The sequence below is a fragment of the Akebia trifoliata genome, chromosome 1 (genome assembly GCF_017979445.1).
Source record: "Akebia trifoliata isolate Shusen 1 chromosome 1, ASM1797944v1, whole genome shotgun sequence".
NCBI lineage: Eukaryota > Viridiplantae > Streptophyta > Magnoliopsida > Ranunculales > Lardizabalaceae > Akebia > Akebia trifoliata.
The window spans coordinates 22,906,779-22,934,377 of record NC_141375.1 but is presented as its reverse complement, the minus strand read 5'-3'; the positions used below and the strand labels follow the sequence as shown (position 1 = coordinate 22,934,377).

General features: G+C 34.9%; 1 protein-coding gene and 7 pseudogenes across 1 annotated transcript; 4 read left to right on the top strand and 4 right to left on the bottom strand.

The window, feature by feature from the left end:
* Positions 1-2,797: 2,797 nt before the first annotated feature.
* On the bottom strand, positions 2,798-3,467 carry LOC147411013 (auxin-responsive protein SAUR23 pseudogene; annotated as a pseudogene).
* A 3,188-nt stretch (positions 3,468-6,655) lies between these two features.
* On the top strand, positions 6,656-7,896 carry LOC147411012 (auxin-responsive protein SAUR21 pseudogene; annotated as a pseudogene).
* Positions 7,897-10,218: 2,322 nt separating this feature from the next.
* On the bottom strand, positions 10,219-10,869 carry LOC147411011 (auxin-responsive protein SAUR23 pseudogene; annotated as a pseudogene).
* A 1,804-nt stretch (positions 10,870-12,673) lies between these two features.
* LOC147411010 (auxin-responsive protein SAUR21 pseudogene) lies at positions 12,674-13,378 on the top strand (annotated as a pseudogene).
* A 2,994-nt stretch (positions 13,379-16,372) lies between these two features.
* On the bottom strand, positions 16,373-16,982 carry LOC147411009 (auxin-responsive protein SAUR23-like). Its single transcript, XM_086443405.1, has one exon. It carries the CDS (start codon positions 16,906-16,908, stop codon positions 16,621-16,623), a length of 288 nt encoding a protein of 95 aa, XP_086299531.1. The 5' UTR covers positions 16,909-16,982; the 3' UTR covers positions 16,373-16,620.
* Positions 16,983-18,699: 1,717 nt separating this feature from the next.
* Positions 18,700-19,438, top strand: LOC147411008 (auxin-responsive protein SAUR21 pseudogene; annotated as a pseudogene).
* Positions 19,439-22,793: 3,355 nt separating this feature from the next.
* On the bottom strand, positions 22,794-23,384 carry LOC147411007 (auxin-responsive protein SAUR24 pseudogene; annotated as a pseudogene).
* Positions 23,385-25,017: 1,633 nt separating this feature from the next.
* LOC147411006 (auxin-responsive protein SAUR21 pseudogene) lies at positions 25,018-25,828 on the top strand (annotated as a pseudogene).
* Positions 25,829-27,599: the final 1,771 nt, after the last annotated feature.

Genomic DNA, 27,599 nt, shown 5'->3' with positions numbered 1-27,599 from the left:
TGACAATTTGAGTCATTGATCTCACCAATTGAAAGGGGGATCGTGGTTGATAAGAAGAAAAAGTTTACTAAATGGACCATCAAGTTACCATGGAAAAACTAGGGGCGGGGGGGGCGGAAGGGGTTAGAAAGAAGTCCTTCCCACAAGGTGCATTAAGTAATTTTCCCAAATATGGTTAAACCATTAATGTTGTAGACCTCACATGTCTTAGATGACCTCACCCAACAAAATAATAAACTCGAGTTAGGCTGACTATAATATATTTACACATGCATTTTAGGTAATTTTTGAATATCTAATCAGTGGCAAGCTCGACACTTTAAAAATATCAAGTGTTGAGCTGCTTTGCCAATGAATAGATCCACGTGAAATACCCAAAATGAGTATATATTTGTAGCAAAATGGATACCCGGAAAAAAAAAATTATGCTCTTATTAAGATTGGAGTTTGTTGAATCATAACCTTTGATTTGAGTGTCCATTTCATTATTATTATTTATGCATTTCACGTATTCAAGAGGATCAAATGAGTGGTGAGCTCAATGCTTTAAAATCACCAAGAAAAGCATCAAGCTGCTTTGCTAATGGATAGATCATCACAAAATATCTGAAATGTATATATACTAATCGTGAAATGGAGACTCAGATAAAAAAGTTACGCTTAAATGTTCAAAATTATGAATATATAATATAGGCACCCTTAACTTTTTATTTATGTCTTTTGATCGCCATTTGTTTTTGAGAGTTTAAGATGGGTGGCTAACTAATAAATTAGAAAACTTCAATTTTGAGAAGAGGATTGTTCTCTTCCCTTGTAATTATTTTTTTTAAATTTTTATTTACTATAAATGAGTGGGTAGAGTAAAAGAAATGCCTCACCCATCGAATACAGTAAAAGAAATGTCTCACCCATCGAATACATCTTAATAGAGACTTTGCTTCCATCTTTCAAATTGTATAATCTGGATCGACTAGTGTTTTGTATGATGAGATAAGGTGGAATTTCAAAATCATTTCGGGTGCCCATTCACAACCATTTCCAAAAAAGAATGGTGACAACTCCAAATAATGTAGCATTGAGGTTCTATGATGAACACCTCATGTTTATAGGACCCTCTCCATACCGCAAGTCCTCCCAGAGTCTCACCTTGTTCCCTCTCCCAACCTTGAATTTAACATTTTTTTTTTAACGATGGAAGATTTCTCCATATACCTTTTCAAACCCCACAACCAAACGACCCTCTAGTCGGCCCACTTTCCCACTCATTTGCATTAGCCCCAAATTTTTCCACTCTCACTCTCCTCCAAAGACTCACACTTTTCTCTCCAAACCTCCAAAGCCACTTCTCCAACAGGGCCGAGTTCATAAATTTAAAAAAATTTAAAGTTCAATCCACCATTCCTCTTAGGTAAATATAACTTTCTCCAACACACCCAATTATGTTTCTTGTTTCCATTCTTTTCATGCCAAAAGAAATTCTGACACATTCTATCTAATTGCCATTCAATACTCTTCGGCAAAGATCTTCCACCTACTTAGCCTCTTCCTTACCCTTTCAAACATTGGTTCCTAGATAATCTTAATTTTATACCCTGCCCCCAACTGAAAACCCAAGTCTGTAGAAAGGACTCCTATTTGTAACAATGGACGTTGCCGCTACTTCCACCCCTTCTACCTTTCCCACCGCATACAACTTGCTCTTGTGAAGATTAATCAGAATACTCAAAATGGCCTCAAAAAACCCAAGAATGCCACTCAAAATGCTCAATTCTCTTGGAGAATAGTCCAAGAAAATCAATGTATCATCCACAAATTGAAGATGCAAGATCTAGTGTGTTGTGCGGAAACGTGCGACAAATAAAATGAACAATGAGCAAGAAATTAAATGCAAATGAAATAGAGGGAAAAATAGAAAAATAAAAAGCACAATTTACATGGTTTGGCAAGATGCCTACGTCCACGGGCAATGATGATCAATCCACTATCTTCAACAAGATTTTACAACGTTCATCAGAAACCCTAGTCCCCTATTACATTATCATTCTCTCTCTGGCGGCTCTCTCTTACATGTTAAGAATGAAACCCTAAAATTACCCTTTATATAATTAGGGTTACAAAAAGCCAAAAATGGGTCGGATCCAAACCAAATGGGTCCAAATGAATCGAGTCAAATGGGTCGTTAACGGATCATCAAGAATCTAGATTGAATTCATGACAATTCTCCATCAAAGTGCCCACCCGCTCCAGCTCTATAACCAGAAAGCTCGCCAATTTCCACTGCCTCGGACAACATCCTCCCAAGGGCTTCATACATTAAACAGAATTTGACTCATACATACATTAAACACCATGTCTGCAAACTAATCCATCATTATAATGCATTTTGTAATTTTCATTTTTTTCTTTTCTTTTCTTTTCTTTTTCAAGATTTGGTTGCATTTAACAATTTGGTGAATGAGTATCGTTACATATTCAAATGTATAAATTGGAATACTAGACAAAAATTGGGATTGGAACATCTTCTGTTACAATTTAGTTAGTAATAAAAAATTTTGTTTAATTTACCAAAGGAGCTTGTATGAGTTAGACAAGACTTCACTTTCTACTCCCAACCACAAAAACTAGAGCAAGAGATTTCAAATATCAAACTGGGGACATGTTGATTCAAATTCAATGTATGACTCAGATACATGTGCAACATTTAGTCCAAGCAGAAGAAAAGTTTTCGTGTAGTGTTTGATTGATTATGTATTAATCAATATTAAATCAATTATTTTCCTTAATCACCTAAATCTAGTAAATTGGTAGTTTAATCCCCCAATCACACCACACCCAAAAAATAATACTGAAAATTCTATTGAAGAATACAAGATAATAAAAAGAGAATTCAATTTGAATCTAAAGGAGGGGAAATACATCCATTACATTCACTCATCTCAATGACAGGATAAATATTTACATCTGATTAGCCACTCCCCACACTACAAAATTGGAGAGGTCGACTTAATTTGGTTCCCTTTGCCTTCAACTCTAGTTGAGTGTCAGATTTTGTTAGCAAGAAAATTTTCAGCATTCTTTGCTCCTCTATGAGGAACAACTCAAACGAGAAGTGAGATCGATGAATGAGTCTTCTTTGCATGGGATTGTGAGACCACCCAGTGGATGATCAAACCCAAATTCCTCTTCAGCCTTGCTTAGTAAATCTTGGAAGGAAGGATGGTTCAAGTATGATATTGGAACCACGAATCGCTTCTTCTGCATCTCTCCAATATAAACTGTGAAGTGGCCTTTTGGGACTTCTGTTCTTGTTAGAAGAGCCTGTCGCAGAATTCTCTTAGCATTTACTATCGCAAGCAAACGGATGATACCCATGATTCTCTGAAATGCTATGTCCTTGGCAGGAAACTAAGGTTACTCAAGAACTCTTTAAGGGTCTTTTAAGTAGAGGTGAGAACAATAACAAGTTGAACTGTGGTAGTAATCTCAGTATGTGTTTATATAGAAATAAGGAGAAGAAATATCTTATTAAGGATAATTCTCTCACATGGAAATGAGTGGCGAAGAGGAATAGCAAATTGGTTTCTTAAGAGACAATTTCATTAAGGATCACATGGTTTTGTTTCCCAACTCATTTCCAATGGTTTAAAATTGAAATGATGTTATGCCCCACCACCATGAGAGTACTACTTATACATTGCGTAATTGAAATTTTAGATCGTTATTGGCCTTGTTGTAGTGATCACAACCAACTGGCCCTTCAAATTAAAAACATGTCAGATGGCACCAGAGACTTATTCTTGTGGGTGGAAAAACATGGTAATATTCCTTTTTTTTTTTTTTTTTTTTTTTTCATATTTTGTTTATTTTCTTAGTCTCTCATACTTTAATGGCCAAGTAGACTTTCGGGGTCATTAGTGCCCTGCGTATGCCAATTGGTTTGCAGTCAGACCGATGACTACGACAACTATAGCTACCTTTGTTCATCCCTTGTCCACCACAACATCCTTTCCTCACAACATCACAACCACCATGGCTTTTCTCACATTTCTATAGCCCCTTATAACTGCAATGCCCAAGTTTCCTATCGACTTTGCATCCATGAGATTATGTGAATTTAGGACAGTCAATGTAATTCCCTTTTGTTCATGTTGCCACAAGTGAGGACACCACACATTGTGATACATGTCTTGAATCTCAATGGTTATTGATCACCAGGGATGTCTTAAACACTAATACTACCCAAATTTGGTTTATGTCAAATCCAGGGGAAATTTTTCCATTACAACATTTTGGGTATATGTATAATCGTAACTCATTTCAGGGTCACAAGAAAGTGAAATCACACAGGGGGAAACTTGGGTTTCTGGGTTTGGGAGGTTGGAGAGATGTTGAAAAATTTATAGGCTGTAATTTCTTTTCCAAACATGGTAAATCACTCTCATCTTATTTTTGCATGTATTCCTCTTATTTTCATTGCCTTCATGTTCAGAACTAGGATGTCAAGCTACAATACAAAAAATAGCGTGAGTTCACATTTTGACAACAATGGTGATCTAAATGTTGAGTGCATATAAACATTGTGTTCTCGATGGATTGCATTGTAGAAATTTATCTCTGTGTCCAACTTAAGAAATGTTTGAATGGAATTGAAAGACTATAGATGGTTGGTTCATGAAACCTAAACAATGGTTGCATTAAGTAAGTAGTCTGTTTGATTTGAATTGCATATTGCTCTCGAAAACATAGACATAGCAGTTCATAGTGATGTCGATGAAGACTCTTGTGTAAATCAATGATTGAAGCTGTATCAATTTGAAAGCGCCCTCGATCCGCAGGGTGTGCGGATCCGCTTTTGACCCTTAAGGTTTGAGAGTCGCCACCTAGTTATTACGGTCTAGGAACCGAACATTGACTCTAAAAGGCAAAATAAACTAATCTACGAAAAATAAGAAACTAAATTCGGGGATCACGTTACGGAGTTGGAAGGTGTTAGGCACCAACCCCGCCCGACAAACGTCGGTCTCTACTAATTCCCAAATAGAACTACATTGCTAAAAAGACCTAATCAATAAAAAAATAAAAAAATACTTACCTTTTCCGAACGCAATGATTTTTTTTCCCTCAGATCTGATAGAACAACTTCTTGTACAGTATTCCTCGCTTCGTTCTGTCACCGGATCTGATTTCTGATTTTCAAGTTGAAGTATCTCTTTCTTAAATCTGAATTCTTCGGATTTGTTTATGGGTTTTGGGGTGTTTTTAAAAGGTTTCTAGGTATTTTTCAAGCTAAAATTGAAGTATGGGTGTTAGGTAAGGAGTTGGGGCTTTAAAATTAGGGTTTTGGGAAGGTTGGGGAGGCTTCTTGACCTACTTTTCTTAGGATTTATGATTTGATACGAAAATAGAGTGTAAGGACCTCTATTTATAGATTTTTTTAAGGGTAGATTTAGATAGAATTAGTGTTTAATTAGAATTCTTTTAGTTAGAATTGTGTTTTAGTTAGACTTATTTTTGATAGAGTTGTGTTTTAATTAGAATTGTTTTAGGTGGAGTTGTGTTTTAGTTAGAACTCTATTAGATAGAGTTATTATTTAATTAGAACTCTATTATGATTTTGACTTTTGGTCTTATTTGATTGACTTTTAATATTTTGACTTTAGTCTTAATTGATTGACTTTTAATATCTTGACTTCAGTCTTGTTTAATTGACTTTAATTTTGACTTTAGTCTCACTTGATTGACTTTAATACCTTGATCTTAGTCTTGCTTGATTGACTTTAATTTTTTGGAGAACCCTCCTCTATTATATCTTTAATTCTTTGGACCCCCAAATGGAGGGGTCCTTAAAGAAATATCTCACGAACCCTCAACAATTTTTCATGAGAGTCCGATTGATCGATTTTTTTAGTTCAAAATTTTAAATTAATTTAATTAATGTTTCAATTTAATTATTTAATGTTTTATTTATTAATTTCGAAATTTTTAATTATGAAAATTGTGAAATTACCGTTTTACCCCCAGAGAGGACTTTTCACGTTTTAAGTCGGTTTTTAATGTTCTAGGATGTTTTAGAATCGATTTTTCGTAAGGAATTCAATGAAAATATTAGTTTGTGTCATTTATGAAATTTTGTGTGTGAAATAGTTGTAAATTTTATGAGGGACATTTTCGTAATTTTGTCAAATTTTGTGAAAATTGGTGAAATGATTTATTTGGTTTCGATTTGTTATTTTATGTGTTTGAATGAGTTTTCCTAATCATAACGTAGGCTCTAGGGTTATTTTGATGTTAGGGGTATTTTGGTAATTTGGCCAATTTTTAGTGATTTTTATCGTGAAGCTTCTTTTTTGTCTAAAAAATGATGATTTCTATGTTCTGAGGTCAAATTTTCCTAGTGTAGCGTGGTTTCTACAGTTTTGTCAGTTCGAGATACCTCATCCGGATTTCTGAAACATATCTGGTAACAAAATAAAGTAATGGAATAAACATCCATCATTGGGAATCGTTGCGATCGGGTTGACGAGTTGATTAATCAGGCGGATGCAAAAATGGGGTGTCTACACAATTGCTCTTCTTTGTACTAACTATTAGTGACAAAGTATCTAAACTCTCAAAATCAAAAGAAGATGAAGAGATTAGAAATTCTGAGAACATTGAGTTGGTGGGGGCATTAATGTTTTTTACATGCCCAAACCAACCTAGCCCTTCGGTTTGAGTAAACTACATCTAACCAGCTGGGCCTAATAGTTCCTTGTTTTTACCATAATAATTTGTACAAATTGTGAATTTATAAATCATCATTCCATGTTAAACTGATTCAAGCATTTATTGTTCTGTCTCAAATCTTTTTTTTTTCCAAAGTGTAGATGTAGGCCCAAGCTCATATCATCTTGATGTTCATTTTGTTTGTACACCCAACATCGTCACATGTACCTGTTTTTTTGGTGTAACGTAGCCATCTGTTATGAAGCTCTAATATCTATTTGAAAAATGAAATCAAATGCATAAGTGGTTCCAAAGCAACATCGATTGATGGATGTATAATAACACTAAGAGCAATGCCATGTGATGCTTTATGAGGTGTAGGTCCCTAAGCTTAGCCAATTGTGAATGCCTCCTCACCACCTAGTCCTTTTCAATGAATTGGCAACGAAGCATTTCCTTCCTCTATATATACATACACTAGATCTGCCTTCCAACTCCAAGTCTTCACTCGCATCACCTCCACAGTGCTAAAGCTTTCTTTTCTTCCTTTATAAAGCCCATCTAAATCTCGTTCTAGTTTTCGTTCTTTTCACAACAAGAATAGTCATGGGTATCCGTTTGCTTTCCATGTCCCTTCATGCCAAGCAGATTCTCAAACTACAGTCTCTTCTTACCAGAACAACCACAACAGATATCCCAAAGGGACACTTAGCAGTTTACGTCGGAGTAATCGAAAAGAAGCGATTCATTGTTCCTTTATCTTACTTGAACCATCCTTCATTCCAAGACTAATTAAGTAGGACTGAGGAAGAATTCGGGTTCAGTCATCCAATGGGTGGTCTTACAATTCCATGCAAAGAAACAGCCTTCATCGATCTTACTTCTCGTTTGAATTCCTTGTGAAAAGGGTGGAAGACCAAAGAAAGTCACAACAAAGAAGTTACCAAGCTAACATGAAGGCACCCATCTTTTTCTCTCTTTTGGGTCACCATTTTTTCTTTTTTCTGAGAGTATAACACAAGGTGGCTAACCATAGAAGAGGATTATTCTCAATTCTCATTATTTGTATATAAAAAAGAAAGGGTCCTTTTTTTTATTTTTTATTTTATTTTATTAGTGTAAATGAGTGGGCAGAGTAAAACAAATGTCTCTCCCTTGGAACACCTCATTTAATAGAAACTTTTTTCCTTCTATCGTATCTTTAAATTGTATATTCTTTACCAGTTCTTAAAGTTTAATATGATGAGCACTAGTCTCTTGTAAAATTCCCACATATTAGACTTTGGTTTTGTGCTTGAATGCTGAGTCTTACTAACCAAATGTTGCTTAATATCTTAATGATTGTGGAATATATAGTGAGACCAACATTTGTGAATTGTTGGAAGACTAAATAAAATTTTATGTGTAATGATTTTCTGACTCCCCAGATGGCATATAGAACCATAGATCCTTTTATCATATTTATGGGGATGTGCAGATGAGTATCTCAAGGCATAAATTCTATGGTTCTAACACATGCCACGTCAGGAGAGTATTTGACAAATGGAGAATTGAACATTTAAATGTATTTTTTCGATTTATTTCAACTACTTATAACAACAAATGAAGAACGAATGTGAGATTCTAATTTTTTTAAAGATTTCTTCGTAACTTTTGATCCGAGTGTTCATTTCACAACTACAATATATACATTTTAAGTATTTCGAGAAGATCTATCCAATATCGTAGTCGAAACAACGAAAAAATATTGGATTACCTTTATAGTGTCGATTTCACCACTTTTTTTTTTTGTTGAGTTTAATATTTTAATTTATTGTCAAGTTCACTACTTTGTATTGTTGAGTTCAACATTTTAATTTATTGTCGAGCTTAGCACTTAGTGTTGAGTTTAACACTTTTTATAAATTAAAATGTTGAACTCAACAATAAATTAAAATGTTGAATTCAATAATAAAAAATGGTGAACTCGACACTAAGTGGTGAGCTTAACAATAAAAGTATTGTACTTGATATTGTAATTGTGATCCATTCTTTCTTTCTTTCTTTTTTAAAATTTTTTCGATTATAGTATTGGATAAATCTTCTCAAAATACCTAAAATGCATATATTATAGATGTGAAATTGACATTCGGATCAAAAGTTACGATGAAATCTTCAAAAAATTTAGAATCTCAATTTTGTTCTTCATTTTTTATTACAAATCGTTGAAATAAATTGAAAAAATACATTTAAATGTTCAAAATTATAAGTATTCATTCTTCATTTGTCATTCTAAGTATAAAAATAAAAAAAAACTACTGGAAAATCCAAGTATGCAAAGAAGATCAGAAAAGGGTAGTTTGGGTATTTCAAAAATATTATAATGTGAGATGAGGTTTATAGACTATTAAGAAAAAAAGGTTCACTAAATGGACTATTAAGACACTGGCTAAAACTTAGGGACTATTTAGAAAGAAACCCTTGCACCAGGGTCCTTTGAGTAATTTTCCCTTATAATTATCATCAAAGCTGACAACGATCGGTTTGGTACTGGATCAATACCACTCTAATATCGATCCAAAATTTTTTAAACATGTATTTGATCATATCTATTAGGATTAATGAACAGGTGAACCAAATCCGATCTATTTCATTTCATCCTTAATCCGAAATTGATCCAATCCGATTCGAACAAATGCCTTATTTTCAAATTATCAATGTCTAAATTTTTTTAAAAAATCTACTATGCAACTACAAATATAGTGGGAAACCAAAATGACTAAAACAAATTATCTTATATGTATTTATAAGAAATTAAGAATAATAATAATAATTATTAAAAATATGTTCATATCAGATTTTTTTTTAAACGGATTAGGAAACATGGAAATCCAATCCGAAATTGTTTCGGATCTAAGATTTCAATCCAAATCTGATTTTTCATTTTTTTTTTTTTTATGGATCGACCTAGTTTGGACATTGGGTATATTTCTGATCATTGACAGCTCTAATTACCACCCAGGAGCCAAAAACTATTGATTTATAATTATTGTCACTTGGCAATCTGCTCGGTAAGAAACAGTCGACATTTTCTATTCTTATGATAACTCGGTAAAATCAAGATTTTATTAACCTCCAGAAAATCTATTACATACCAATTTGATCAATTAAAAGCAAGCATTCTCCTCGGATTTAATTTAGATATAGATCAGCTAAAGATCTGACACCACCAAGTGCAAACCCACATTAAGAAATATTTTTTTCTTTGGAAACCTTAAGACGCTTTATATGTTTGTTCTCTGGAAAACCATTTTGTACAGTTTTTGTGATTTCATCAATAAGAAATTTTCATCGCCACCCATGGACGTAGAAAATTCTACGAACCACATAAATCCGTGTGTTTGTGTTCAGTGTGCAATTTTATTCTCTTTGTTGCTTTGTTTATTTCAACATTAACTTCAATGTATAATTTTAGATACATTTGCAACATTTCGTCTAAGAAGAAAAGTTTTCAAGTAGTGTTTGATTGATTATATATTAATCAATATTCGCTCAGTTAATGCGTAGTTTAATCCCCAATCAGAGCCACACCAATAATGATAAAAAAAATTCCAATGAAGAAGTAAAAGAGAATTATATTTGAATCTAAACTCCAAGACACAATAAATATTTACATCTGATTGGCTACTCCCCACACTACAAAATTGGAGAGATTGACTTAATTTGGTCCTTTTGCCTTCAACTCAAGCTTGATTGTCAGATTTTGTAAGCAAGAAAATTTTGCAACATTATTTGCTCCTCTATGAAGAACGATGCAAACGAGAAGTAAGATGGATGAATAAGTCTTCCTTGCATGAGATTGTGAGACCACCCATTGGATGATCAAACCCAAACTCCTCTTCAGCCTGGCTTAGTAAATCTTGGAAGGAAGGATGATTCAAGTATGATATTGGAACCACGAATCGCTTCTTCTGCATCTCTCCAATATAAACTGTGAAGTGGCCTTTTGGGACTTCTGTTCTTGTTAGAAGAGCCCGTCGTAGAATTCGCTTAGCATTTGCTATCATAGGCAAACGGATGATACCCATGACTTCTTTGAAATGTTTTATCCTTGGAAAGAAACTAAGGTTACTCAAGAACTCTTTTAAGGTTCTTGTAAGTAAGTGTGAGAGCACTATAAAGTTGAACGGTGGTAGTAATCTCGGTATGTGTATGTATATATAGAAAAATGGAGAGAAGAAATATCTGTAAGGCTAATCCTCTCAATTGGAAATGAGTGGTGAAGAGGAATAGCAAATGGGTGTCTTGAGAGACATATTTCATTAAGGATCACATGGTCTTGTTTACTAACTTATTTCCAATGATTTGGACTGAAATGATGACCGTGTTCTCATTTGTTGCAACATGTTATGCCCCACCACCATGAGAGTGACCTTCAAATTAAAAACATGTCAGATGGCACCAGAAGCTTATTCTTCTCGGTGAAAAAACATGGTAATTAATGTTCATGCCCATTTTTGGAGACTTTTGTAACTAATTTCTTAGTATATCAAACTTTAATGGTCAAGTAGACTTTTGGAGACATTGGTGCTCCCTACATAAGCCAATTGGTTTGCAGTCAGATGGATGTCTACGACAACGATAACCACCTTTGTTCATCCTTGTCCACCACACAATCCTTTCTTAGCAACATCACGGTTTTTCTTCACATTTCTATAACACCCAATTTTCCAACCTACTTTGCATTCATGAGAGTATATGAATTTAATGAACTCAATGAAGTTCTATTTTTGTTCGTGTTGCTACAAACGCGGATGTCACAAGATCTAATAGATGTCTTAAAAGTCAATGGTGACTGATAACCTGGAATGTCTTAAACATTAATACTATCCAAATTTGGTATATGTTTAATCCAGGGGAAATTTTGGCATTGCACCGTTTAGGGCATAAATAATTGTAACACCTTTCCGGGTTACAGGAGGGAGAAATCAAACAGAAGGAAACTTGGGTTTATAGGTTGAGGAGGTCTGAGAGAGGTATTGAGAAAATTCATGGACTGTTATTTCTTAATGGAACATGGTAAATCACTCTCATCTCATTTATGGACTTAGGCACAGCCGAACAACATCAATCTCGTTGTGTTTTGTGTATTTTTCCTTTTGTTTATTTTTACCTTCATGTTTTGAGCTGGGGTTCCAATCTACATTACACAAAATTTATAGGTTCTCATTTTGAAGACAACGGTGATCTAAATGCTGAATGCATATAAGCAATGTGTTCTCGATGACGTGCAATGTAGAAATGTATCTTTGTCTGTGACTTGAGAAATGGTGGAATGGAATTGTAAGACTATAGATGGTTTGTCATGAAACACAAACAATGATTGAACCTGTATCAAATTGCTTATCTTTGTAGTAACTATTAGTGACAAAGTATCGAGACTCCCAAAATCGAATGAAGATGAAGACATTAGAAATTCTGAGAACATTGAGTGGGTGGGACATTAATGTTTTTACAGGCCCAATCCAACCCAGCCCTTCGGTTTGAGTAAACTTCACCTAACCAGCTAGGGCTAATATTTCCTTGTTTTTATCATAGTAATTTGTACAAATAGCGAATTTATAAACCAACATGCCATGTTAAACTGATTCAAGCATTTATTGTTCTGTCTCTAAACATTTTACCAAATTTTAGATGTAGGCCCAAGCTCATATCATCTTCACGTTCATTTTGTTTGTACACCCAACACCATCACATGCACCTGTTTTCTGTTATGTAAGGTAGCCATCTGTTATGAAGCACTAATGTTTATTTGAATAATGAATTCAAATGCATAAGTGGTTCTGCTGCAACATCAATTGATGGTTCGATAAGAACGCTACATGAGCAATGCCATGTGATGCTGTATGAGGTAGGTCCCTAAGCATAGCCAATTGTTAATGCCTCCCCACCACTTATTACTCCTTTTGAATGGATTGCAAACAACACATATCCACACTCTATATATACATACACTAGACCTACCTTCCAATTCCAAGTCTTCACTTGCATCCTCTAAAGTGCTAAAACTTTATTTTCTTCCTCTATAACTCCCATTTAAATCTCTTTCTGGTTTTCATTCTCTTCCCCAAGAATAGTCATGGGTATCCGTTTGCCTTCCATGTCCCTTCATGCCAAACAGTTTCTCAAACTACAGTCTCTTCTTACCAGAACGACCACAACAGATGTCCCAAAAGGACATTTAGCAGTTTACGTTGGAGTAGCCGAAAAGAGGCGATTCGTTGTTCCTTTATCTTACTTAAACCATCCTTCATTCCAAGACTTATTAAGTAGATCTGAGGAAGAGTTTGGGTTCAATCATCCAATGGGTGGTCTTACAATTCCATGCAAAGAAACAGCCTTCATTGACCTTACTTCTCGTTTGAATGGCTTGTGAATGGTGTGGAAGAACAAAGAATGACACAACAAAGAAGTTGCCAAGCAAACATGACGGCACCCGAATTTTTCTCTCTTTTAATCACCATTTTTTTTGAGAGTTCAAGACAGGGGTGGCTAACCATAGAAGAGGATTGTTCTCAATTCTCATCATTTGTAAAAACAAACTCATTTTATTTTGTGTAAATGAGTGGGCTGAGTAAAACAAATGTCTCTCCCTTTGAATACATCATTTAATACAAAAATTTTCCTTCTATATTTTAAATGGTATATGTTAAGAAATTATTGGAAATAATTATGTTGGTAAAGTTCTGTTTCCAAAACCAGTTGAGTCTAGTCATCTTGTGGTCGAAGATCAAAATCTCAAGTCACAGTGTAAGCATATAGTTGAAGAATTCTTTGAAGGCCATTCGACTCCATGTATGATGGTAAACAACAAAGAGAATAAGTGATTAGAGATTTTAGGTCAAAAGACCAATTTTGTTTGAATTTTGAAATGAGAAAAAATAAATTTAAAATGTCACCAATTGATCACTGTTTATGTCCAATCGAACTCCCTAGTTCGATCAATCGGACATGTAGACACCCCAAAATTGTACACGCATCTTTCTAAGCAATGCAACATTGCAGCAGCGAAGAAAATTTTTGAGATGCCCAACGACAGAAAACCAACAAAGTGTAGGAAGATTGGCTCAAGGTCACCATTACTTTTCTCGAGTAAAGAAAGTATGGAAAGAAGTGGATGAATTTGAGCTCCTATTTGTTATTTGGAGAAGATTTTATCTGACAGAACGTTCCCTAAGCTTCCATTGTCGATCGCCATATTGCAAACTAATTCTCTGCCTATTGTGCATGTTGCGAAAGAAATTGTTGCAAAGCCAACCATCATCAAATTTTGATTTAGATGTAAAGAAGCTTTTCTTGGTGCTAGAGCCTCCTCAACATATTCGTAAACAACTTCCTTCTCCTCAACCTCATCATCGTACTCATCATGTATAGGATCAGAGTGAAAAACACCTTTCACATTACATGATTTATTATAGTGTGGTTATTATGTGTGGCCTGCCAAAGAAAAAAAAAGTAAGTTTTTTTGGGTCAATGTTGCAACTCCATCTTCCATCCTTGTTTGAAAATCCATAGGAAAATTTGAACGCCGCAAGATTGGAACTATTGCTTTAATACCAATTGATGCTGGAAGAAGAACAATCTTACAATTAGTTCATTGATTCTCAAAAGAATACCAAATAATTGGGCATCCAAAACACCAAAACTTATTGATTCACAAAGAATACCATGTAATTGAAATAAAGAGAAAATTATCTAACATAAATTTTATTAATCAAAAGATTTTCCCAGTGGTGGAGTTACAAATACTAGAAAACATGAAAATGGTCAAAAATAGACAAATTACTAAAAATTGTAAAAATGTCTTAAGCATGGAAATAGATACTACTTAATAACCCTAGAAGTAAGCGATAATTGACAGTGCATGATTTTCACTTTCATAATTTAAGTTATGAACAGAACGGAACTTTCTTAAAATAGTAAAATCATCTAAAAAAAGAGTAAACAAAGAAATCAGGCCTAAAAGTGGAAAATCCATAGTTTGTTATGATTCTTGAAGATCTTAACATTTTCATTCAAGAATGGGTCTCCTTGAATGATTCTGACTCCATAACTTGTCAGGGTTCATGGGCCCTCTTAAACTTGTTGCACTACATCACCTATGCACTGAGCATCCTGATGTACACTCCAACATTTACTTCGGATAGCCCAACGTATTGTACACACCTACTACCCCAATGAGTGAAGTGATGGGAGAAGGAGAAGATGAGCATGAGCCCTCCTCTAAAAAAAAGTTTCTTCTTATCTTAGTGGTGAGTGACTATAGAGAGAGAGAGAGAGAGAGATGTACTTCATTTAATAAAAAGTTTTTTCGGATAGCCCAATGTTTGTGCTTGTAATGTTGGATGTGTAAAAATATTTCATGTGGCTTCTTCTAGACCTCACATGTTTAGATGGTCGTTCACACTTAGCAACAAAACAATGATTTTTATTTATTTTTTATTATAGAGAGTAAACTCGACTTTGGCAGACTCCAACAAAATGATACTAAATGATGTATTTACTATCTATAATACATTGTCTATTGGAATCTTAGAATGTGTATTTAGCCATCATATCTATAATATATTTGCTAAAACAACATTCTAATTAAGTTTGGAATTGGTTCGAAACATGACTTTTGATTCGAGAAACCATTTTTGCCATTATTATCTATGCATTTTAGGTAATTCGTGAATATCTTACCAGTGGCGAGCCCTACATTTTAAAAATCAGCAAGTGCCAACCTGCTTTCCCAATGCATAGATCCTTCTAAAATACCGTAAATGAGTAGATAATTGTAAAAAAATGGATATATATTTGGATAAAAAATTACGCTCTGATCTAGATTGGAGTTGGTCTATGCATAACTTTTGATCTGAGCAGCTTTAAAATCAGCAAGCACAGCGTCATGCTGCTTTGCCATTGGATAGATCTTCACAAAATACAAGAGATTTATACGTAATAATCACGAAATGGATGTCAAATCAAAATTTATGCCTAAATTTTAAAATTATGAATATATAATGAAGGGATCCCTGACTTTCTCTCTTTCGATCACAATTTTTTTTAGAGTTTAAGACAGGTGATTAACCATTAAATTGAAAAATGCCCATTGAAGAGGATTGTTCTCATCCCTTGCATAAAAAAAATATTTCTTTTACAAAGTGGGCAAAGTAAAAGAAAGGTCTCTCCAATTGAATACACATCATTTAATAGAAAATCTTTCTATCCATCTCTCAAATTGTATAATCTTGACCGGCTCTTGTGTTTTATGCATATGAGGATGAGCCTCCTCTCATAAATTGTTTCTTTTTATCAGTTTTTATTTTTTCTATACGGTATGATGTGTTTGAAATTGAAATCTAAATCTACAACAAGATGGTAAGAGTTACTACCTAAGACTTCTCTGTCTATTCCCAGCCACATAAACAAATGCAAGAGATTACAAATATCAAACATGGAGAGATGTGGTTTCAAGAACAAATTATAATTCAGACACCTTAGAAACATTTCGTCCAGGCAGAAGCGAAGTTGTAAAGTAGTATTTAATTGATTATGTATAAATCAATATTCTCCCTGTTATTTTACGTCATTCCCCTTAATCTAGTAAGTGCGTAGTTTAATCCCCAACCAAAGCCACACCAAAAAGGATAAACAAAAATTCCATTGAAGAATACAAGGAAATAAAAGAGAATAAGATTTGAATCTAAAGAGGGGAAATATTTTCATTACATTCACTCAACTTCATGACATGATAAATATTTACATCTGATTGACCACTCCCCACACTACAAAATTGGAGAGATTGACTTAATTTGGTCCCCCTTTGCCTTCAACTCTAGCTCGATTGTCAGATTTTGTTAGCAAGAAAATTTTGCAACATTATTTGCTCCTCTATGAAGAACAATGCAAACAAGAAGTAAGATGGATGAATAAGTCTTCTTTGCATGGGATTGTGAGACCACCCATTGGATGATCAAACCCAAACTCCTCTTCAGCCTGGCTTAGTAAATCTTGGAAGGAAGGATGATTCAAGTATGATATTGGAACCACGTATCGTTTCTTCTGTGTCTCTCCAATATAAACTGTGAAGTGGCCTTTTGGGACTTCTATTCCTGTTAGAAGAGCCCGTTGTAGAATTCGCTTAGCATTTGCTATCATAGGCAAACGGATGACACCCATGACTTCTTTGAAATGTTATATCCTTGGCAAAAAACTAAGGTTTTGAGGTTCTTGTAAGTAAATGTGAAAGCACTAAAAAGTTGAACTGTGGTAGTAATCTCAGTATGTGTATGTATATATAGAAATGGAGAGAAATATCTGGAAGGCTAATCCTCTCAATTGGAAATGAGTGTCTTAAGAGATATATTTCATCAAGGATCACATGGTCATGTTTCCCAACTCATTTCCAATGATTTGTACTGAAATGATGACAGTGTTCTCATTTGTTGTAACATGCTATGCCCCACCACAATGAGAGTACTACCTATACATTGCAGAAGTGGAATTTAGATAATTATTGGCCTTGTTGTATTGATCACAACTAACTGGCCCTCCAAATTAAAAACATGTCGGATGGCACCAGAGGCTTATTCTTCTGGGTGAAAAAAACATAGTTATATTCATGCCCTTTTTTTCTCTTTAACTAATTTATTAGTCTCTCACACTTTAATGGCAAGTATACTTTTGGAGACATTCGAGCCCCCTACGTAAGCCAATTGGTTTGCAGTCAGACGGATGTCTACAACAACGATAACCTCCTTTGTTCATCCTTGTCCACCACACAGTCCTTACTTAGCAACTTCACAACCACCAAGGTTTTTCTTCACATTTCTATAACACCCAATTTTCCAACGTACTTCGCATTCATGAGAGTATGTGAATTTAATAAACTCAATGTAGTTCTATTTTTGTTCGTGTTGCCACAAACGAGGATGTCGCAAGATCTGATAGATGTTTTAAATGTCAATGGTGATTGATAACCAGAAATGTCTTAAACACTAATTATATCCAAATTTGGTTTTTGTTTAATCCAGGGGAAATTTTGGCATTGCACCGTTTAGGGCATAAATAATTGTAAGACATTTCCGGGTTACAGGAGATTGAAATCAAACAGAGGGAAACTTGGGTTTATAGGTTGGGCAGTTCTGAGAGAGGTTTTGAGAGAATTCATGGACTGTTATTTCTCTATCGAACATGGTAAAGCACTCTCATCTCATTTATGGACTTCGGCACAGCCGAACAACATCAATCTTGTTGTGTTTTGTGTATTTTTCCTATTGTTTATTTTCACCATCATGTTCTGAGCTGGGGTTCCATGCTACATTACACAAAATTTGTGGTTCGCATTTTGAAGACAACGGTGATCTAAATGTTGAATGCATATAAGCAATGTGTTCTCGATGACGTGCAATGTAGAAATGTATCTTTGTCTGTGACTTGAGAAATAGTGGAATGGACTTGTAAGACTATAGATGGTTGGTTATGAAACACAAACAATGACTGAACCTGTATCAAACTCTTATCTTTATAATAACTATTAGTAAAGTGTCTAGACTCCCAAAATCGCATGAAGTTGAAGACATTAGAAATTCTGAGACCATTGAGTGGGTGGGGCATTAATGTTTTTACAGGCCCAATCCAACCCTGCCCTTCGGTTTGAGTAAACTACACCTAACCAGCTAGGCCTAATATTTCCTTGTTTTTACCATTGTAATTTGTACCAATTGCGAAATTATAAACCATCATGCCATGTTAAACTGATTCAAGCATTTATTGTTCTGTCTCTAATCTTTTTTCCAAATTTTAGATGTAGGCCCAAGCTCATATCATCTTCATGTTCATTTTGTTTGTACACCCAACATCATCACATGCACCTGTTTTCTGTTATGTAAGGTAGCCATCTGTTATGAAGCTCTAATATTTATTTGAATAATGAATTTAAATGCATAAGCAGTTCTGCTGCAACATCAATTGATGGTCCAATAAGAACGCTAAATGAGCATTGCCATGTGATGCTGTATGAGGTTGGTCCCTAAGCATAGCCAATTGTGAATGCCTCCCCACCACCTATTACTCCTTTTGAATGGATTGCAAACTACACATAACCATACTCTATATATACATACACTAGACCTACCTTCCAACTCCAAGTCTTCACTTGCATCCTCCCAAGTGCTAAAGCTTTCTTTTGTACCTCTATAAAGCCCATTTCAATCTGTTTCTAGTTTTCATTCTCTTCACTACAAGCATAGTCATGGGTATTCGTTTGCCTTCCATGTCCCTTCGTGCCAAACAGTTTCTCAAACTACAGTCTCTTCTTGCCCGAACTACCACAGCAAATGTCCCAAAAGGACATTTAGCAGTTTACGTCGGAGTAACCGAAAAGAGGCGATTCGTTGTTCCTTTATCTTACTTGAACCATCCTTCATTCCAAGATTTATTAAGTAGGGCTGAGGAAGAGTTTGGGTTCAGTCATCCAATGGGTGGTCTTACAATTCCATGCAAAGAAACAGCCTTCATCGATCTTACTTCTCGTTTGAATGGCTTGTGAATGGAGAGGAAGAACAAAGAATGACACTACAAAGAAGTTACCAAGCAAGCATGAAGGCACCTGACCTTTTCTCTCTTTTAATCACCATTTTGTTTTAGAGTTTAAGACGGGTGGCTAACCATAGAAGAGGATTGTTCTCAATTCTCATCATTTGTAAAAACAAACTTATTTTATTTTGTGTAAATGAGTGGGCTGAGTAAAAAAAATGTCTCTCCCTTTGAACACATCAGTTAATAGAAACTTTTTTCCTTCTATATTTTAAATGGTCTATGTTAAGAAATTATTGGAAATAATTACATTGGCAAAGTTCTGTTTCCAAAACCAGTTGAGTCTAGTCATCTTGTGGTCGAAGATCAAAATCTCAAGTCACAGTCAAATCGTATGGTGTAAGAATTCTTTGAAGGACATTCGACTCCATGTATGATGGTAAACAACAAAGAGAATAAGTGATTAGAGATTTTAGGTCAAAAGAACAATTTTGTTTGAATTTTGAAATGAGAAAAAATTAATTTGAAATGTACACCAATTGATCACTGTTTATGTCCAATCGACCTCCCTAGTTCGATCAATTGGTCGTGTAGACACCCCAAAATTGTGCACGTGTCTTTCCAAGCAATGCAACTTTTCAGCAGCAAAGACAATTTTTGAGATGCCCAAGGACAGAAAACTGACAAAGTGTAGGAAGATTGGCTCAAGGTCACTATTACCTTTCTCGAATAAAGAGAGTGTGGAAAGATGTGGATGAATTTAAGCTCTTATTTGTTAATTGGAAAAGAATTTATTTGACAAAACGTTCCTTAAGCTTCCATTGTTGATCACCATATTGCAAACTAATTCTCTGCCTATCATGCATGTTGTGAAAGAAATTGTTACAAAGCCAACCATCATCAAATTTTCATTTAGATGTAAAGAAGCTTTTCTAGGTGCTAGAGCCTCCTAACATATTCGCAAGCAACTTCCTTTTCCTCAACCTCGTCATCGTACTCATCATATAAAGGATCAGAGTGAAAAACACCTTCCGCATTACATGATTTACTATAGGGTGGTTAGTATGTATGGCCCACCAAAGAAGAAAAAAAGTCAGTTTAGATCGTAAAGAACGAATCCACAGACTTTTCTGTCGTCAAGCTTCTTGAACCTCTTGGAGATCAAATATAATCTCAGTATTCCCACTTTCACAAATCACCACCAAAGAGGCATTCCTCTGCTTTCTTCTTTAGTGTGATATCTTGAAAATGATTTCGAAAATCAAGTTCAATCTTGCTCACATCACCATGCAATAAGGAATCTTCTAGGGTCACAAACCTTTGGGTCAATGTTGCAACTCCATCTTCCATCCTTGTTTGAAAATCCATAGAAAAATTTGGGCACCGCAAGATTGGAACTATTGCTATGATACCAACTGATGCAAAAAGAAAAACAATCTTACAATTAGTTTGTTGATTCTCAAAAGAATACCAAACAATTGGGCATCCAAAAGACCAAAATTTATTGATTCACAAAGAATACTATGTAATTGAAATAAAGAGAAAATTCTCTAAAAACATAAATTTCATTAATCAAAAGATTTTCTCAGTGGTTAAGTTATAAATACTATTTATAAAAAAAAGAGTCTTACTCTTAGAAAACTTGAAAATGGCCAAAAATAGTAAAACTGACTTAAGCATGGAAATAAATATTACTTTACAACCCTAGAAGTAAGCGATAATTGACGATGCATGATTTTGACTTTCATAACTTAAGTTATGGACAAAACAGAACTTTCTTAAAATAGTAAAATCGTCTAAAAAAAGGGTAAACAAAGAAAGCAAGCCAAAAAGCGGAAAATCCATAGTTTGTTAAGGTACTGGAAGATCTTGAAATTTTCATTCAAGAATGGGTCTCCTTGGATGATTCTGACTCCGTTGCCCGTCCGGGTCTATGGGCCCTCTTGGGCTTGTTGCACTGTAGCACCTATACATTGAGCATCCTGACGTACACTCCAACATTTCCTTTGGATAGCCCAACATACTGTACACACCGACTAGTTGACTACCCCATGAGTGAAGTGATGGAAGATGAGCATGAGCCCTCTTCTAATAAAAAGTTTCTTCTTGTCTTAATGGTGAGTGACTAGAGAGAGAGAGAGATGTACATCATTTAATAAAAGGTTTTTTTGGATAGTCCAACGTTTGTGTTTGTAATGTTGGATGTGTAAAAATATTTCATGTTGCTTCTTCTAGACCTCACATGTTTAGATGGTCATTCACGCATAGCAACAAAACAATGAGTTTTATTTATTTATTTATTTTTTTGGAGAGTAAACTCGACTTTGGCAGACTCCTACAAAATGATACTCAAAGATGTATTTACTATCTATAATATATTGTCTATTGGAATCTTAGAATGTGTATTTAGCCATCATGTCTATAATATATTTACTAAAATAACATTCTAATTAAGTTTGGAATTGGTTCGAAACATGACTTTTGATTCGAGAAACCATTTTTGCCATTATTATCTATGCATTTTAGGTAATTCGTGAATATCTTACCAGTGGCGAGCCTACATTTTAAAAATCAGCAAGTGCCAACCTGCTTTCCCAATGCATAGATCCTTCTAAAATACCGTAAATGAGTATATAATTGTAAAAAAATGGATATACATTTGGATAAAAAATTACGCTCTGATCTAGATTGGAGTTGGTATATGCATAACTTTTGATCTGAGCAGCTTTAAAATCAGCAAGCATAGTGTCATGCTGCTTTGCCAATGGATAGATCTTCTTAAAATACACAAGATCTATATGTAATAATCACGAAATGGATAGTCAAATCAAAAGTTATGCTTAAATTTTAAGAATTATGAATATATAATGAAGGAATCCCTGACTTTCTCACTTTCAATCACAATTTTTTTAGAGTTCATGACGACCATTAAATCGAAAAACACCATTGAAGAGGATTGTTCTCATCCCATGGAAAAAAAAAATTATTTCTTTACGGACTGGGAAAAGTAAAAGAAAGGTCTCTCCCATTGAATACACGCCATTTAATAGAAAATCTTTCTGTCCATCTCTCAAATTGTATAATCTTGACCGGCTCTAGTGTTTTATGTATATGAGAATTAGCCTCCTCTAATAAATTGTTTCTTTTTATCAGTTTTTAGTTTTTCTATACAGTATGATGTGTTTGAAATCTAAATCTACAACAAGATGGTACGAGTTACTACTTAAGACTTCACTGTCTATTCCCATCCACATAAACTAATGCAAGAGATTACAAATATCAAACAAGGAGAAATGCGAATTCAAGTTCAAATTATAATTCAGACACCTTAGCAACATTTCGTCTGAGCAGAAGCGGTGTTTTCAAGTAGTATTTGATTGATTGTATATTAATCAATATTCTCCCAGTTATTTTACCTCATTCCCCTTAATCAAGTAAATTCGTGGTTTAATCCCCAACCAAAGCCACACCAAAAAAGATAAACAAAAATTCCATTAAAGAATGCAAGGAAATCAAAGAGAATTAGATTTGAATCTAAAGAGGGGAAATACTTTCATTTCATTCACTCAACTCCATGACACGATTAATATTTACATCTGATTGGCCACTCCCCACACTACAAAATTGGAGAGATTGACTTAATTTGGTCCCCTTTGCCTTCAACTCTAGCTCGATTGTCAGATTTTGTTAGCAAGAAAATTTTGCAACATTATTTACTTTTCTCTGAAGAACAACGCAAACGAGAAGTAAGATGGATGAATAAGTCTTCTTTGCATGGGATTGTGAGACCACCCATTGGATGATCAAACCCAAACTCCTCTTCAGACTGGCTAAGTAAATCTTGGAAGGAAGGATGGTTCAAGTAAGATATTGGAACCACATATCGTTTCTTCTGTGTCTCTCCAATATAAACTGTGAAGTGGCCTTTTGGGACTTCTATTCCTGTTAGAAGAGCCCGTCGTAGAATTCGCTTAGCATTTTCTATCATAGGCAAACGGATTATACCCATGACTTCTTTGAAATGTTATATCCTTGGCAGGAAAGGTTACTCAAGAACTCTTTAAGGGTATTGTAAGTAAATGTGAGAGCACTAAAAAGTTGAACTGTAGTAGTAATCTCAGTATATGTATGTATATATAGAAATGGAGAGGAGAAATATCTGTAAAGCTAATCCTCTCAATTGGAAATGAGTGGTGAAGAGGAGTTGCAAATGGGTTTCTTCAGAGACATATTTCATTAAGGATCACATGGTTTTGTTTCCCAACTCTTTTTCATTGATTTGGACTGAAATGATGACAGTGTTCTCATTTGTTGCAACATGTTATGCCCCACCACTATGACAGTGACCTTCAAATTACAAACATGTCAGATGGCACCAGGGGCTTATTCTTTTGGGTGAAAAAACATGGTAATGTTCATGTCCTTTTTTTTCTGTTTAACTAATTTCTTAGTCTTTCACACTTTAATGGTCAAGTAGACTTTTGGAGAGATTGGTGCTCCCTACATAAGCCAATTGGTTTGCAGTCAGATGGATGTCTACGACAACGATAATCACCTTTGTTCATCCTTGTCCACCACACAATCCTTTCTTAGCAACATCACAACCACCATGGTTTTTCTTCACATTTCTATTACACCCAATTTTCCTACCGACTTTGCATTCATGAGGGTATGTGAATTTAATAAACTCAATGTAGTTCTATTTTTTTTCGTTTTGCCACAAATGAGGATGTTTCAAGATCTGATAGATGACTTAAACATTAACTCTATCCAAATTTTGTTTATGTTTAATCCAGGGAATTGCACCGTTTAGGGCTTATGTAATTGTAACACATTTCCGGGTTACAGGTGAGTGAAATCAAATAGGGGGAAACTTGGGTTTATAGGTTGAGGAGGTCTGAGAGAGGTATTGAGAGAATTCATGGACTGTTATTTTCTTATCGAACATGGTAAATCACTCACATCTCATTTACGGACTTAGGCACAGCCGAACAACATCAATCTTGTTGTGTTCTGGGTATTTTTCCTTTTGTTTATTTTTACCTTCGTGTTCTGAGCTTGGGTTCCAAGCTACATTAAACAAAATTTGTGGGTTCTCATTTTGAAGACAATGGTGATCTAAATGTTGAATGCATATAAGCAATGTGTTCTTGATGACGTGCAATGTAGAAATGTATCTTCGCCTGTGACTTGAGAAATAGTGGAATGGAATTGTAAGACTATAGATGGTTGGCCACGAAACACAAACAATGATTGAACCTGTATCAAATTGCTTATCTTTGTAGTAACTCTTAGTGACAAGGTATCGATACTCTCAAAATCGAATGAAGATGAAAACATTAGAAATTCTGAGAACATTGAGTGGGTGGGCATTAATGTTTTTACAGGCCCAATCCAACCCAGCCCTTCGGTTTGAGTAAACTACACCTAACCAGCTAGGCCTAATATTTCCATGTTTTTACCATAATAATTTGTACAAATATCGAAATTATAAATCATCATGCCATGTTAAACTGATTCAAGCATTTATTGTTCTGTCTCTAATCTTTTTTCCAAATTTTAGATGTAGGGCCAAGCTCATATCATCTTCACGTTCATTTTGTTTGTACACCCAACACCATCACATGCACCTGTTTTCTGTTATGTAAGGTAGCCGTCTATTAGGAAGCTCTGATGCTTATTTTACTAATGAATTCAAATGCATTAGTGGTTCCGCTGCAACAAAATTGATGGTTGGATAAGAACACCAAATGAGCAATGGCATGTGAGGCTGTATGAGGTAGGTCCCTAAGCATAGCCAATTGTGAATGCCTCCCCACCACCTATTACTCCTTTTGAATGGTTTGCCCACAAGTCATATCCACACTCTATATATACATACCCTAGACCTACCTTCCAACTCCAAGTCTTCTCTTACATCCTCTAAAGAGCTAAAGCTTTATTTTCCTCCTCTATAAAGCCCATTTAAATCTCTTTCTGGTCTTCTTTCTCTTCACCAAGAATAGTCATGGGTATCCGTCTGCCTTCCATGTCCCTACATGCCAAGCAGTTTCTCAAACTACAGTCTCTTCTTACCAGAACAACCACAGCAGATGTCCCAAAAGGACATTTAGCAGTTTACGTTGGAGTAACCGAAAAGAGGCGATTCGTTGTTCCTTTATCTTTCTTGAACCATCCTTCATTCCAAGACTTATTAAGTAGATCCGAGGAAGAGTTTGGGTTCAATCATCCAATGGGTGGTCTTACAATTCCATGCAAAGAAACAGCCTTCATCGACCTTACTTCTCGTTTGAATGCCTTGTGAATGGAGTGGAAGAACAAAGAATGACACAACAAAGAAGTTGCCGAGGAAAGATGAAGGCACCCGACTTTTTCTCTCTTTTAATCACCATGTTTTTTTTGAGAGTTCAAGACAGTGGTGGCTAACCATAGAAGAGGATTATTCTCAATTCTCATCAGTTGTAAAAAAAAGCTTATTCTATTTTGTGTAAATGAGTGGGCTGAGTAAAACAAATGTCTCTCCCTTTGAACACATCATTACATAGAAACTTTTTTCCTTATATATTTTAAATTGTATACGTTAAGAAATTATTGGAAATAATTACGTTGGCAAAGTTTTGTTTCCAAAACAAGTTTAGTCTAATCATCTTGTGGTCGAAGATCAAAATCTCAAGTCACAGTCAAAGTGTAAAATTGTAGAATTCTTTGAAAGCCATTCGACTCCATGCATGATGGTAAAAAACATAGAGAACTTTTTACACCATAGGTGATTAGAGATTTTAGGTCAAAAGTCTAATTTTGTTTGAATTTTGAAACAAGAAAAAATTGAACTAGTTGATCACTATTTATGTCCGATCAACCTCCTTAGTTCGATCAATCGGTCTTGTAGACACCCCAAAATTGTGCACGTGTCTTTCCAAGCAAGGCAACATTTCAGCAGGGAAGACAAATTTTGAGATGCCCAAGGACAGAAAACCAACCAGGTGTAGCAAGCTTGGACCCTTGCCGCATTTAGGCTCAAGGTCACCATTACCTTTCTTGAACAGAGAGAGTGTGGAAAGATGTGGATGAATTTCAGTTCTTATTTGTTATTTGTAAAATATTTTATTTGACCAAACGTTTGTTGATCACCATATTTTAAACTAATTCTCTGACTATTGTGCATGTTGTGAAAGAAATTGTTGAAAAGCCAACCGTCATCAAATTTTCATTTAGATGTAAAGAAGCTTTTCTTGGTGCTAGAGCCTCCTCAACATATTCATAAACAACTTCCTTTTCCTCAACCTCATTATCGTACTCATCATATATAGGATCAAAGTGACAAACACCTTCCGCATTACATGATTTACAAAAGGGTGGTTGGTACATGTGCCTGCCAAAGCAACAAAAAAAAAGTTAGTTTTGACCGTAAAAAGCGAACCAATGGACTTTTCTGCGGTCAAGCTTCTAGACACTCTTGGAGATCAAATCTAATTTCAGTATCACCTTTCACAAATCTCCATCAAAGATGCATTCCTCTGCTTTCTTCTTTGGTGCAATATTTTGAAAAAGATTTCGAAAATCAAGTTCAATCTTGCTTACATCACCTTGCAATAACGAATCTTTTAGGGACACAAACCTTTGGGTCGATGTTGCAACTCCAAATTCCCTCCTTGTTTGAAAATCCATAGGAAAATTTGAACACCGCAAGATTGGAACTATTGCTCTGATATCAACTGATCCAAGAAGAAGAACGATCTTACAATTAGTTCGTAGATTCTCAAAAGAATACCAAATAATTGGGCATCCAAAAGACCAAAAATTATTGATTCACAAAGAATACCATGTAATTGAAATAAAGAGAAAATTCTCTAAGAACATAAATTTTATTAATCAAAAGATTTTCCTAGTGGTGGAGTTACAAATACTTCTTATAATAAAAAAAAGTCTTATTCCTAGAAAACAAGAAAATGGTCAAAAATAGACAAATTACTAAAAATAGTAAAAAATGACTTAAGCATAGAAATAGATACTACTTAATAACCCTAGAAGTAAGCGATAATCGACGATGCATGATTTTGACTTTCATAACTTAAGTTATGAATAAAACGGAACTTTCTTATAATAGTAAAATCGTCTAAAAAAGGGTAAACAAAGAAATCAGGCCTAAAATCGGAAAACCCATAGTTTGTTATGGTTCTTGAAGATCTTGACATTTTCATTCAAGAATGGGTCTCCTTGGATGATTCTGACTCCGTTGCTCGTCCAAGTCCATGGGCTCTCTTTGGCTTGTTGCACTGCATCATCTTGAACTGAGCAACCCGACATACACTCCAACATTTCCTCTGGACAGC